The 14,117-nt window shown below is 45.1% G+C and overlaps 1 protein-coding gene across 1 annotated transcript in view; it reads left to right on the forward strand.

Moving 5' to 3' along the window:
• sos2 (son of sevenless homolog 2 (Drosophila)) overlaps positions 1 to 13,256 on the forward strand; it is a 37,049-nt gene extending 23,793 nt beyond the window's left edge. The window contains exons 8-23 of the mRNA XM_017682431.2: positions 2,326 to 2,424; positions 2,973 to 3,100; positions 4,651 to 5,306; positions 5,700 to 5,781; positions 6,283 to 6,405; positions 6,657 to 6,769; positions 7,177 to 7,399; positions 8,351 to 8,470; positions 8,742 to 8,904; positions 8,995 to 9,112; positions 9,658 to 9,830; positions 9,925 to 10,041; positions 10,296 to 10,557; positions 11,601 to 11,642; positions 11,960 to 12,063; positions 12,558 to 13,256. Of these exons, the coding sequence (XP_017537920.1) occupies positions 2,326 to 2,424; positions 2,973 to 3,100; positions 4,651 to 5,306; positions 5,700 to 5,781; positions 6,283 to 6,405; positions 6,657 to 6,769; positions 7,177 to 7,399; positions 8,351 to 8,470; positions 8,742 to 8,904; positions 8,995 to 9,112; positions 9,658 to 9,830; positions 9,925 to 10,041; positions 10,296 to 10,557; positions 11,601 to 11,642; positions 11,960 to 12,063; positions 12,558 to 13,118 (3,084 nt within the window). The 3' untranslated portion in view covers positions 13,119 to 13,256. The remainder of the gene's footprint in view (positions 1 to 2,325; positions 2,425 to 2,972; positions 3,101 to 4,650; positions 5,307 to 5,699; positions 5,782 to 6,282; positions 6,406 to 6,656; positions 6,770 to 7,176; positions 7,400 to 8,350; positions 8,471 to 8,741; positions 8,905 to 8,994; positions 9,113 to 9,657; positions 9,831 to 9,924; positions 10,042 to 10,295; positions 10,558 to 11,600; positions 11,643 to 11,959; positions 12,064 to 12,557) is intronic.
• The last annotated feature ends 861 nt before the right edge of the window (positions 13,257 to 14,117 follow it).

Here is a 14,117-nt window from a genome sequence, read left to right on the forward strand (position 1 = left end):
GAGAGAGAGACAGAGAGAGACAGAGAGAGAGAGAAGAAAGGAAAGGATATGAAAGAAAAGAGAAGTGAAGGAGAGAAAAAGAGCGAGAGAAACGAGGGGAGGGAGAAATAGAAGAGAGAGAGAATGGGAGGGAAAGGAGGGGGGAGGAAGACAGAAAGATAAAGGAGAGAGGAAAAAGTTCAGAGATTTTGAGTTTATTTTTTCTGCCAGTGTGTTCAGACTGTCTTTTGTGTGAGTGTGTGTGTGAGTGTGTGTGTGAGTGTGTGTGTGAGTGTGTGTGTGAGTGTGTGTGTGTGAGTGTGTGAGTGTGAGTGTGAGTGTGTGTGTGTGTGTGTGGTAGAGAAGCAGCAGTAGGTTATTGATTATTGGGGGTTGTCGTGTGAGTCTGTGTCGTGGTTAAACAGGCCGGGTTTCAGAGAAAATCACTGAGAGAGCTTCAGAAATAAACAGTCTACTCATTTGATTGTAAAGAAATGCGCTGCTGGATTAATTATGTGGATAAATAATAAACAGTCCTTGATCCCCACAAGGAGGAAAGCAAAGTGTGCAATAGTTTGGCTTCTCTTTGGGATATTTAAGTACAGATTGTTTACAAAGTCACTGCAAGTCCATGATAGTAAACCTGCTTCCTACTGTTTGGGCTGGATTTGCTCTACGTTCGTATGGATATCAGTAAAGATCAATATCACATCAGTCAAGATTCTGGCGCTTTTTAAACGCTAAAAAACAAACTGACTGGCGATGGCTGACACACTGCGTTCCCTTAAGACCGCACAGTCAGTTGTTTGGCTAAGGGAAGTATCCAAATCAAACATTGAGGTCTTTTGTATTTATTTTCAGAGTGAAGATTTTTCCGGACATTTTACAGGGATCCTGTGGTAAAATTACCGCGCCTCCCCATGGAAACCGAATAGTGTCTGGATATTATTTACAGCCCTGTTCGGACAGGATTAGATTTACATGATTTCATTTTTACCAGCGATTATCTGTGATTTTCATTCCTATCCGAATGCGCCATGTCAGTTGTTCCCACTGCAGTAAAGATTCCAGCGCCTTCTACCTGCTGTGAAACAAAGCATATAAATACATTAATCCAGTGCGGATCAACGCTTCAACAAAAATGCGGTCATATTATGATCACAGTATGAACATTAAAATATGCAAAAATGCAGAAAAGGAAAGGATTTTATATGGCGATGTTGTAAATTCCCAGGTAGTGACTGCCTTCACTAAAGACGGCGGATTAGTGAGACGGTTAGGGTCAATAAAATAGCAACTAAAATCAAATGTTTTAAAATTTTCTGCCATTTTTTATTCATTTTTGAGCAAAGGCGGTATGTAAAGATCAAGTAATCACTTCCATCTCTGTCATTAGTCCCGAGATGGTTGGATAGTGTAGTGGTTAACACCCCCAATCCCCACCTGGGTAACCACCCTACACTACACCAATAAGAGTCCATGGGCAAGACTCCCAACACCACCTTCACCTCCCTGTGTAAAATGATCAAACTGTAAGTCGCTCTGGATACGAGCGTCAGTAAATGTAAAATGTTATCCTGAGTGAATCTGTGAATGAATGATAATTGATGAAATTACCCCAGTAGGACTTTCTCTCTGACCTCAGTCAATATCCAGGGTACTAACTGCAGAACAGCACACCGTTTGCCGAGATCTCATGAATGTTTAAGGCTTTATCCGATGCATTCCTGCTGTGGAGGTTAATTGGTCGATTCATTTCTCCTTATAAAGTGATCTCCGCGCTGAGACACTGCTCTAGCCTTGTCCATAAGCTTGTCTGAAGGTTTTAGAGAAAATATTTAATTGGGATTTTTCTAACCAGTGTTTTGGTTGTGGTTTTAAATGGTGATTATTTTTTAATGCCTGTTATTTTGGCTAAAATGACCAGAATATCCTTGTGTTCTTGCCTGAGGCTCAAATGCTGGCCGTGCTGTTCCAGGTTGGCAGTTAGTTGTGGTTGTGTTGTACGCAGCACGTGGTTTGGCTGCTTCTGATTGATCTTATTCATGCAGAGGCGAAGATGAAGGCTGTAATACAGCTGCATGTCTTGCGATTTGAAAGTTGAGCTCATGAGTTCAGCATGAACACATGTGGTCCTACAGCCCTGACTAAGGGTGAAAAAACACTAAACTGAGGGTGAGTTACGTGCCTTTGCTCCCCTGTAGAACCGGGTCTGCACTGTGATCTCACTGACGCGCACAGTCACACACACATCGTCGTCCCCAGATTCATCCCCTCTCAGATTACTGTCCTGTCCACTAGAGACAGATCTGACCCCTCCTTCCTCTGTGTGTCTGTGTTTTACAGTCGATTGCTGAAGGCTTCAAGGAGGCTGTGCAGTATGTTCTCCCACAGCTGATGATGGTTCCTGTCTATCACTGCATGCACTACTTTGAACTCCTGCAGGTCAGTATCACTTGCACTTCCATCATTTAAAGGGCCGTCCCACAGACACATGAAATGTCCAATCATGCAGATTTTAATGTTGTGTTTAAACTAATATTAAAACATTGTTCACTCTACAGGAACCACACAGTTCAAATACGGGAAATGAGCTTAACGTCTTATCAGTGCTGTGGATTCACAAGCAGCAGTAAAAATGCTCGTGGCAAAGTCCGTAAAGCCCACTAAACATTCACTGCTGCTGACCGCCTGAACGACTGTGATATTTACTAAACTCCTGCAGGGTCTGATGCTCAGAGATGAGTGTGAATAGAGACTTCAGGAGATCGGATTTGAAACATTCCGCTCCGTTTTTGCCAGAGAAGCTGTGCAGTCGAGCCACAGTTCGGATGGAATACTTGTGTGTGAAAGTAAACCGGCGATAATGAGGTCCGCCCCCGAACTGGGTGTGGCCCCAAGTATTCGGACAAGTGTGAAAAAGTCCTTTAATGTGAGCTCAACTTTATTGAACACTTACATCAGGTGTTAATGAAGAAACTGTGTCTCCACAGCAACTGCAGGAGCGGAGTGAGGACCAGGACGACAGGGAGTGCTTGAAACAAGCTCAGACAGCCCTGCTCATTCTTCAGAGCAGCATCGACCGCATCTACGGAAAGCACCAGCCGCGTCGCAAACCTGGGTATTACACACACATACACACTCTAATGTACACAAATTAATTTTCATCACACTCTTGTAGGAACTGAAAGCCTTTGTTGTAGTGCTGGGAGATGTAGCAAAAATATATTTTAAGATATTAGATAATATGCATCCCAGAAGTGCCACATTAAAACAAATTAATACCATCACAGTACAGTGTTTTATACACTGCTGCAGTAAATCCAGTTAAACAGGATTCATTCTGTAGTTGTAGCCAGTGTTCTTTAAACATGCAGTGGCCTCTAGTGGTGAGGTTGCAGATCACAGCCAGCTGAATCCCCCTCCCTCGCCTCTCCCTTTCCAAGCGTGTAGTAGAACCTACAGTGGCCGTCATGTTTTCCGCCGTCGCCTGTCCTGATTTCATTTTGCTTCTCCATGTTTTCTCCTTTCTGGCGGTGAGGATTCACCCTCTCTCACTTTTCCTGCTGCTAAATAATAAATTTGATCCTCCATTTGTCAGAATTTGGGTTCTCAAACTTCTCACAACACAAAATATTCAGCAGCACCAGCAGCAGCCACTGATTCTTCTTCTCTCCACGTCTTCTGACCAGAGCTGTAGCACCTCCTAATTCAAGCTGCCGCTTCAGCGTCAAAGAGGCAGCGTGTGGTTTGTCCACTCTGGGCTTCTTTAGAAACATTTCAGCGCAAACTGGCAGCCTCTGTTGAAGAGGAGCCACTCCCTGTGTAGATATGAAGGGCTCATTCTGAGATAACGAGCACACAACAATTCAGAGTTACAGGTGATTAAACACTAATGAGGACGAGGTTTACTTACTTTATTCCTTTTCTGCTAATAGATCCCTCAAAATCTTACACACTGCACCTTTAAGAACTGATGGTGTAAACGGTATAATCACAAAAGCACAACGTGATGCAGTTCATCACAGTAATGATAAATATCTTCATTACGCCCACCCCTGGGCTGTCTATGAACAAAACATTAAATTAATAATCTAATCAATAATTTAGCTCAAAAGTAGTCTGTCAGCCTGAGTGCCTCATCCTGGGACCCTTTTATTGTTTTGCTGCCCTACCACACCCACTTAAACGAGGAATCTTCAAAATGTGCATACTCCAGGACCAGGATTGGGCACCGCTGCGTTGCCATAACTTCCCAAATACATCATGGTTGTTCAGCCACATCTGGGCTAAAGCAGTGCAACAGACATAGACCAACTGCAGGCTTTATATAAAAGAGCGAAATTAGTCCCGTTTAACTGGATTTAGAGTTCAGTTTTTGATCGTATTTTTGATCCACTGATCATATGTCTGAAAAATTTCTTGAAGTATCGCAATATCGTGTTTTGCCATATCGCCCAGCTCTACTAAAACTGCCATGATAATGCAGCGTGCCTTTCCCTGTATGGTGTCCTTTAGGGCTTGGAGACTGAAGCTGTAGCGTTGTCTAGAAAAGAGTTGATGCATTAGGTTAGTTAGTTAGAGCAGCTTTAACCTCCGTGCTAAAGCACAGGATCTGTTCAGACTGCTTTGATGTACAATATCAGTCACATGACTCTCCTCTGATCACAGTGAGCCGCTGTACCGATTGTACAGCCGGCCGGTCCGCAGTAAGCAGCTGGCTATAAAGCGCATGAACGAGATCCAGCGGAGCATCGACGGCTGGGAGGGGAAGGACATCGGCCAGTGCTGCAGCCAGTTTATCCTTGAGGGGCCGCTGGTACGCGCCGGGGCCAAGCACGAGCGACACAACTTCCTGTTCGACGGCCTTATGATTAGCTGCAAGGCCAATCAGAGCTCTCGGCTGCCGGGGACGGGCAGCGGCGCCGAGTTTCGCCTGAAGGAGAAGTTTGTGCTGCGTAAGTACCGCATCGCGGACCGGGAGGACACGAGCGAGCTGCGGTTCGCGTTTGAGTTGGTGGGTCGTGAGGAGAGCAGCGCCGTTTTCTGCGCCCGCTCTGCGGAGGAGAAGAACGCGTGGATGGCGGCACTGGTTACGCTGCAGTACCGCTCAACGTTGGACCGCATGCTGGACACGGAGCTGCAGCGAGAGGAGCAGGCTCAGCCCCTTCGGCTGCCTTCGCCTGACGTTTACCGCTTTACTGTTCAGGACTCCGAGGAGAACATTGTTTTTGAGGAGCACACGCAGAGCAAGACGGGAATACCCATCATTAAAGCTGGCACGGTGGACAAACTCATCGAGAGACTCACTTACCACATGTATGCAGGTGAGGAAACCATCTGCACGCAGTCACACCTTCAGGTGATAGTTCACAAATTCATTTTCTCCCCTTTACCCCAGAGAGGAAGCTGATCAGCCTGACAAGTAATGGAAGCTTATACCTCACCAGTTAGCAGGGTGCTACCTTCCTGACTCATGATCTGCTTCCCTCAACCCATGTGGAGCTATTCAGCATCTCTAATAGACTTGATTATGTGGCCTAACGTATGTTAGATATGTACAGCAGTGCCACCTGTTACAGGATCAGCTGTTTTTCAGTGCGTTGGAGCCCCCTACTGTCTTGGAGCAGAAATCTCCTGAATCAGTTTTGTGCTCTTTCTCTCAGCATTCTCTCTCTAAACTAGACTCTTCTCAGTTTCTTCTTCTTCCTCTCCCACAGACCCCAATTTTGTGCGCACGTTCTTGACGACGTACCGCTCCTTCTGCAAACCCCAGGATCTCCTCACACTGCTCATCGAAAGGTAAACCCTGCTGACTCCTGCACGGGCACACAAGGACTTCCTCAAGCTGGCTCTTTTAGTAGTGACCCACACACAGACTCATTAGACCCTTAGAGGGAACTAGGGGTGGGTGTATGGCAAAAACTGTCATATCCTGATTTATCCATGACCTCTTGAAAGGCCAGAAAAGGCCCAAAGTTTTATTACACACCTCTATAACTGAAGAACAGCTCAGCCTGTTTGCACTGAAGTCCCTCTAGTTGTGTAATAATAAGCCTGAGATTTTAAAGGCTTAAAGAAGTTTACTTCATTAAAGAACGTCACTTTATTATTTTCTGGTATGTGATCATTTGGAAAAGACAGCGTTCAAAAATACTATGAATAACTATTAATACATGATTAATATTCAGAATTTCATACAGTCCTGGAACAGTTTGGAAGCAATAACGATCCTGCAGCTCTTTCCTGTGGGTTAGGTTCAGTGTGGTTTTGTTTTGTTTTTTTTTCCCCATGATTTCCCAGAATTGAAATTCCAGAGCCGGAGCAGTCGGAGGCGGACCTGCAGGCGCTGTGGAACGGAGATCAGCCAATGGCAGCTGAGCTCCAGAGATTCCGGCGAGAATATGTGCAACCTGTACAGCTCAGGTACACAGGGGGAGTGGGTGGGCTTATGCAAATGACATTTATTTTAAAGCGCTCATCACTTCCAGGGGTAGTAATTTTAGGGGCTTAATTAAAGCTAAACCTGTATAATCAGGACATTTTAATGCACATAGCCGTGAATCTTGATCTCAGAAGTGAAAATGGCATCAAACCTGAAGCTACGTGTATGGATACACACCACCTAGTGCCTGCATACAAACACACCCGTGTTTATGTCTCTGCGCCTTGTCCAGGGTTCTGAATGTGTTCCGTCAGTGGGTGGAGCATCATTTCTATGACTTTGAGAATGATCCAGAATTGCGCTGTAGGCTCGAGGAGTACATCACCAACACCTTACAGCTCAGAGGTACGCATGTTTATTTACATCAGGGGTTGCATAGACTAGTTAACTTATATGTCCGCTTGTGGTCGCCGTGGGCAACTGTCGACTGGTTTAGACCAGAAGCGAGATACAGTGGTGAAAAAAACAATAGTGAAACCTCAGAAGTAGCAGTTTTTCTTCCAAGAGTATTTTATCAGTGTGAAATTGAGTGAATAATGAATAACCGCTCTAGGATATTAAGGAGAAAACATAAAGGATCAATAAAAATAAAATACTGCAATATAATTACGAGTGGAAAAAAACAAGTGGAACCCTGAGTATGAAAATAAAAACAATCCGTAGCTTATGCGGATGTGTGTGTGTGTGTGTGTGTGTGTGTGGGTGTGTGTGTGGGTGTGGGTGTGTGTGTGTGTGTGTTTCTCCCTGCGCAGGCAAGTCCATGCGTAAGTGGGTGGAATCTATTAATAAGATCATTAAGCGTAAGATTCAGACGCAGCCGAACGGAGTGAGCCACAACATCACCTTCGAAAGCCCACCTCCTCCCATAGAGTGGCACATCAGCCGCCCTGGACAAGTCGATACCTTTGAACTTATGACTCTTCACCCGATTGAGATTGCTCGCCAGCTCACCCTGCTGGAGTCCGACCTCTACAGGTGAGCCTAACCTCAGTGAGCCGGGATCAACACTGAATCTCTCTGTCAATGGGAGCTGTAAATGTTGTGATGTTCCTCATAGGTTCTTGATTTGTTAATGCAGATATTTTTGCCAAAACTTGTGAAGCCGTGGTTGATATTATTGGCCATCTGATATATCGGTTGGGCTCGAGATTCAACCACCTTTGGGGCCAAAAGAGCTTCAGTATGTGCTTTTAATAATAGCTCGGCGAAGAGAGCTGGCTACACTGAATCTCTTCATACAAAGGAAGACGCTCTGATGAACTTGAAGCTGAGTGTTGGAGATAAATTTCGGACATTGTTGGGACAAGAAGCATCAAAGCCGTGTTATGATCAGAACCACCTTTACTAGAGAAAGGAAAACCTGTTCCATTGTTAGAAATGGACACACTGCCTTTTGGAATAAAACTCTTCGAATGTACCAAATGCATTAGCAAACACCTGCTTTAAGATGATGACAGCTTTGCATATTAATTTGCATTTTTTATTTGAATTAATTGAAAATTAAGTCAGTATCAAAAACTCAGAAGAAAGCAAGATGTTCCCACATTTTTGACCATCACTGTGATAAATTTTGAGTTCCTGCATTGTGTCTTAGTAGAGAGACGACCTGTACCAGAAATTAATCAGTTACCTCTGTGTGTGCGTGCGTGTGTGCGTGTGTGCGTGCGTGCGTGCGCGTGCGTGTGTGCGTGCGTGCGTGCGTGTGCGTGCGTGCGCGCGTGTGCGTGCGTGTGTGCGTGTGTGCATGTGTATGCGTGTGTGCGTGCGTGTGTGTGTGTGTGCGTGTGTGTGTGCGTGTGTATGCGTGTGTGCGTGCGTGTGTGTGTGTGTGCGTGTGTGTGTGCATGTGTATGCGTGTGTGCGTGCGTGTGTGTGCATGTGCGTGTGTGTGTGCGTGTGTGTGTGCGTGTGTGTGCATGTGTGTAGGGCTGTGCGTCCCTCTGAGCTGGTGGGTAGTGTGTGGACCAAAGAAGATAAGGAGAAGAACTCTCCGAACCTGCTGAGGATGATCAGACACACCACCAATCTCACTCTGTGGTTTGAGAAGTGAGTAGAACTTTACCCAGGTGCATCATGGTACATGTAGTTCTCTTTTGACACAGGTGTGCTTATGCTGTATTCGCTATATATAAAAACTCATTTCTCTCTCTCTCTCTGTCCCTCTCTCTCTCTCTATCTCTCTCTGTCCCTCTCTTTCCCTCTCTCTCTCTCTGTCCCTCTCTCTCTCTCTCTCTCTCTCTCTCTCTCTCTCTCTCTCTCTCTCTCTCTCTCTCTCTCTCTCTCTCTCTCTCTCTCTCTCTCTCTCTCTCTCTCTCAGGTGTATTGTTGAGGCTGAGAATTTGGATGAGAGGGTCGCTGTGTTTTCGCGGATAATTGATATTCTGCAGGTGTTCCAGGAGCTAAACAACTTTAACGGTGTTCTCGAGATCGTCAGCGCCATCAACTCAGTGCCTGTGTACCGTCTTGACCACACCTTTGAGGTGACTATAGGATGTTCAGACATGCAGGCGGAGTTTGCGCTGATAAACCGTCTCACCTGAGCTGAGGTAATAATGTTTTTGTGTGTGCAGGCTGTTCCGGAGAGAAAGCGGAAGATTCTAGAAGAAGCTGTGGAGCTCAGCCAGGATCACTTTAAGAAGTACCTGGCCAAGCTCAAATCCATCAACCCTCCCTGTGTGCCTTTCTTTGGTGAGATGCAGCATCAGCTGCTTGTGTCCCCAACATTATCTTCCAAAGCTGATGTTGTTTCATGTAAATTTCTGTGAGTTAAATGAAAGTAAATTCCCACCACTCGTAACTCTGCGTGCTTCAGTGCACCCACAATCTAAAAGCAGGAAGCTCACCATAGGTCCAAAATTGGTGATAATGTTTAAATTTTCTTGTTGCAAAATCTACAACTTCACAGGTTTCAGATTATTAATATGAAGCTGTTAAATCATGTAGAAATGAATTCTCAATTGTTGCCAGGTTGCTCAGTATCATTATTTAATATGGGAGTTTATTCAAGATTTTCATTAAAACATTCAGCATTTAAATGAACATATAGAACAAAATAGAATCAAACTGGGTCAAGAAAATGAATAGCTAGATGAGTTTAGATATCGAAGATGAGTTTGTTAGATATACAGACTCCAGTGTTTGTGAGTGTGATAACAGCCTGTGTGTGTGTGTGTGTGTGTGTGTGTGTGTGTGTGTGTGTGTGTGTGTGTGTGTGTGTTTCTGTGTGCGCGCAGGTATCTACCTGACGAACATCCTGAAGACGGAGGAGGGAAACCCAGACTTCCTTAAACGTCACGGCCATGAGCTGATCAACTTCAGCAAGAGGCGTAAAGTGGCCGAAATAACCGGGGAGATCCAGCAGTACCAGAACCAGCCGTACTGCCTCAGAGTGGAACATGAGATCAGGGTGGGGTTATCTCTCCTTTCGGACCCTCGCTCTCTCATTCTGTGCTTTACATTTCTTTTGTTGATGTCTTTCTGTGTGTGTGTTTATTTTTTAGAAGTTTTTTGAGAATCTGAACCCCATGGGCAGCATGAGTGAAAAGGAGTTTTCTGATTATCTGTTCAACAAATCTCAGGAGATCGAGCCACGGAACTGCAAACAGCCCCCACGATTCGTAAGTTCTGTGGACGTTGTCGGTATTTATCAATAAACAACTAGTAGTGCTGCCCCACAGCATGTAAATGCCATGGAAATATTATAAAACCATATATTACGCTTGGTAAGTACATCAACTTTTACTTGTAAGTCAGCTTTGGTGCCACAACCTTCTGCTTCAAGATCAAACAGTGACTCTATTAACAGACGTTTAAATATGACCTTAACCAGCTCTACAATGTGGCCTCTGTCGCCCCCTGTCGCCCCCTGTAGCCCCGGAAATCAACGTACAGTCTGAAGTCTCCCGGGGTCCGTCCGGTGCGGCAGGCGTCTGGCAGCAGTGGGACCGTGCGGGTTCACCCGGTGCCGTTAGAGCGAGAACCTCCACACAAAATCACGTTCAGGAGCATCGCTGAGACGGAGGTGGAGAGCACCGCCTCACTGCCCACATCACCGAACACACCCACCCCGCCGCAGAGCGCCAGCTCAGACCTCTCCTCCGTCTTCATGGACCATGAGCTCAGCAGCACCTACGGTGAGCAGTCTGTGCGTTATATTGCGTTTATATTGGCGTAGAAGGGAAAAACATCGCCACTGCAGAATCAACGGCTGGCGGCAGCTGAATTTTCACTCACTGCTCCATTTAAAAACTTCAGTTCCCTTTCTGTCCACAATCATAACGTTAACTCGGTCTGGACGATAAATCATTTTTATCATTATCACGGTGTAATTTTCCACAAACACATCATGAGCGCAGCAGTGACTGACCAACTTACCTCATGCATGTGGAGCCAGAGAGACGTCGGTACCTAACAGCACAGACCATTAGAAGCCCAACGAGTTCTGGGATTGAACTCTGCTCCCCCACTTAACCAGTAACCACTACAAAACACACACAGCAGCTCAAACACTCCTCCGTCCTGAACTGCAGCCTGTAAAACACCAAGATCAGGACTGTCCTCGCGCACAGCGCTGTGTTTTCAGTGCGAGAGGCAGGAAAGACCGCTGTTAAACCAACACTCTTAAAAGAGATGGTTCTTCGAGGGTTCTTCAGTAAAGAAGATGGTTCTATAAGGACCTTTTTGAAAAGGGTTCTGTGTAGCGCCTGAAAGTGTTTGTTTGTCACAATGTCAAGCTTGTAGCAGTAAAGTACAGGCTTATTATTCAGCTATTACTCTCAAGACTGGTTATTGATTATTATACTGATCATTCGTAACTATTATTAAAAGTAAGTTCTGTTGTTATGCGAATAAGTCGAGTCCACATTGAAGATCCACGTATCGACCTTTATAATCATTTATAATCAAACTGTTTATATGTAATTCCCTAATTATTTACATAGTTACATTAATCACCTTTACATTTTATTTACATTTTGTATTGACCGTTTTTACATTTTTCTGTTTGTTATTCAAATTGTTGTTCAATGTTTAAAAAAAAACAAGAACAGCAAAAATGTAAAGGATTGTTCTGTCTTCAAAACACAGAATGATAACAGACGTAATAAAACCACCATGTCCCTGTGTGTGTGTGTGTGTGTGTGTGTGTGTGTGTGTGTGTGTGTGTTTCTCTATACAGGTAACAACAGTATATTTGCTCCTGTAATGCTGCCTCCATCCAGTAAGTGTTAAAATTGAGTTAAAAACATTTAATTTCTCTCCAATAAATGTTCCTGTAGGTAAATGAGTGTAAATACTTGGTCATATTTCTCCATGTCTTCAAACAATCTGGGGGAATAGCAGAGGCCTCAGTAACGATCGTGGTTTTTAAATTGAAAGCAAATGTCCGCAATAGAAAATAATCGGACCCTGAACTGGGAAAACCTGGGGGCTGTCTTTCCATCGTCAGTCTGAAAAAACGTACTAAATGTAAAAATTTAAATCGTGACCAAACACTTGAGTCTTAATATACATGCTGTTGTGTATTGTTCTTCTCAGAGTTTCACTCGGTGTCCTGTGGCAGTCTCCATCAGCTGGGGGACGAGCTTCTTAAACCTCCACCGTTACCCCCCCGCAGGAAAGACACGTTCTCAGACAACAAGGTAAGTTATAATTAATTTAATTTTTATTTTTATATGTCTACAATTTTTTGTTTATGAACAAAGATAACGGTCATCCACAACTCTGACAATATAGGGCACTTCTTTCATTATTGCCTTGTTTTAAGTTTTAGTTTTGAGAACTTAAACCTAAAAATGACTTCTGACGGGTTAAAATGAAGAAAACCAAGTCTTCTCTCACATTGAAGCTCACGTGGATTTGATCTGCTGAATTGTTTGTCGAAATTTCTACATCATAATTCTACTTGTTGTGGTGATATTAGGATTTATAATGGGAAAAATAAATTAAATTGGGGAAAAATGCAAAATGGAAGCATTCCCGGTGTTTCAGGCTTTTGGACTCCACTGTACATTGTGAAGTTGCTGGAGTGAAGAAAAACTTGGCCCCTTTTTAAGTGTTCTATAAAATAAAAGCTTGTCTTAGTGAAGTGGTTGTATGAAAGATGACCTCTGATTAATGTTGTGTGTTCGTGTAGTTGAGCTCCAGGTCTGAGGACAGTCCTCCTGCCATCCCGCCCCGGTTACCTCCTCCTCTCCCTCGCCTGCAGCCACGAGTTCCTACATTTAATGGTCCAGCGGATGGTCCGTTACCGAGCCCCCCGCCTCCACCACCCCGCGACCCCATCCCGGACTCGCTGCCCCCTCTGCCTCAGCGCCCCCCGGAGAGCTTCATCAACTACCCCATCAGTGCCGCCGTGTCTCCGGGGGGCCGGATTCAGTGGGACTTCAGCAGCTCGCCCAGCTCGCCCTGCACTCCACCTGGCACACCCTCGCCCCGCTTGGCGCCCCCTCCTGGCACACCCTCGCCGCGCGTGCCCCGCCGCTCATGCCCTCTCAGTGCCAGCCAGACCAGCCTATGTCACCTGCCTCTGCCCATCACAGCGCCCCCTATACCACCCCGACACAATTCCACCTCAGCGCTCCCCAAACTGCCCCCAAAGACTTACAAAAGAGAGCTCTCTCACCCCACACACACTCTCTCCCAGCCGTCCATACACACACTGTCACTGGTGGATAACGCAGACAGCAGCCAGTGAGAGCGCACAGCATGTCCTTAAAAGGGAATTCCGCAGATTTTTCAGAATTTCTGCCTTATTCAGTGTTTGAGGTGTAAACAGAGATCCAGAGGGTTTGGTGTGAAGCGGTTCAGACGTCTTTACAGTGGTTGTGATGGGAACCAGGCGTCGCCATGACTACAACACAGATATAGACACTTTATTTACCATCCAGAACCACCAGAGAACCTACACGAGTCTTCTGAGCTTATATGGAATGTTGATGATGGAAAACAGTGGAAAATCTGGAATAATGAGTTTTCTCTGGGAACTATTTTGCCGCACAGCGCCCTGCATGTCTCCCTCCACCATGAATGGAGTTGAAGTTCTCTAAACTCTCATAAAACAGCGTCTCAGTCATCAGGCAGTGAATTCAGAACCAGTTCATGTAGGAACTTTCTGTAGGAGCTTTTAGAGGGACGTCTGGTTCCCATCACCACCACTGTGAGGAGCTTTTAGAGGGACGTCTGGTTCCTATCACCACCACTGTGAGGAGCTTTTAGAGGGACGTCTGGTTCCCATCACCACCACTGTGAGGAGCTTTTAGAGGGACGTCTGGTTCCTATCACCACCACTGTGAGGAGCTCTGACTTGGTCAGTTTCACTAGAACACTAAACTGCTCTGATTACATATGAACCAGTTAATTATGCAGAAATTGTAAAAAATCTGTGGAGTTCTCCTTTAAACAAAGCTTGTGTTGGAGTGTCTGTTTGTGTGGAGAGTTGAACATCAAATTAAACCCCAATAGCTTTTCTAATTTTAACACTGTTCACACCTTAACCAAACTGATTTTTGTAATTATTGACACAAGTTGATGACCAAGGCCATTGGTGAATGCTGTCCAATCAGGGCTGACAGTGATATCACACCGGAGTTACAGCCAGTAAGCATGGAGCTGCGTCTGCACTGGGTCTCCGTGTTGGGATGAGCTCTGACATGCAGATCTTAAAGCGATACTGTGGCCAAAAATCTAATTTACC

The sequence above is a fragment of the Pygocentrus nattereri genome, chromosome 5, assembly GCF_015220715.1.
Source record: "Pygocentrus nattereri isolate fPygNat1 chromosome 5, fPygNat1.pri, whole genome shotgun sequence".
In the NCBI taxonomy this organism is placed as follows: Eukaryota; Metazoa; Chordata; class Actinopteri; order Characiformes; family Serrasalmidae; genus Pygocentrus; species Pygocentrus nattereri.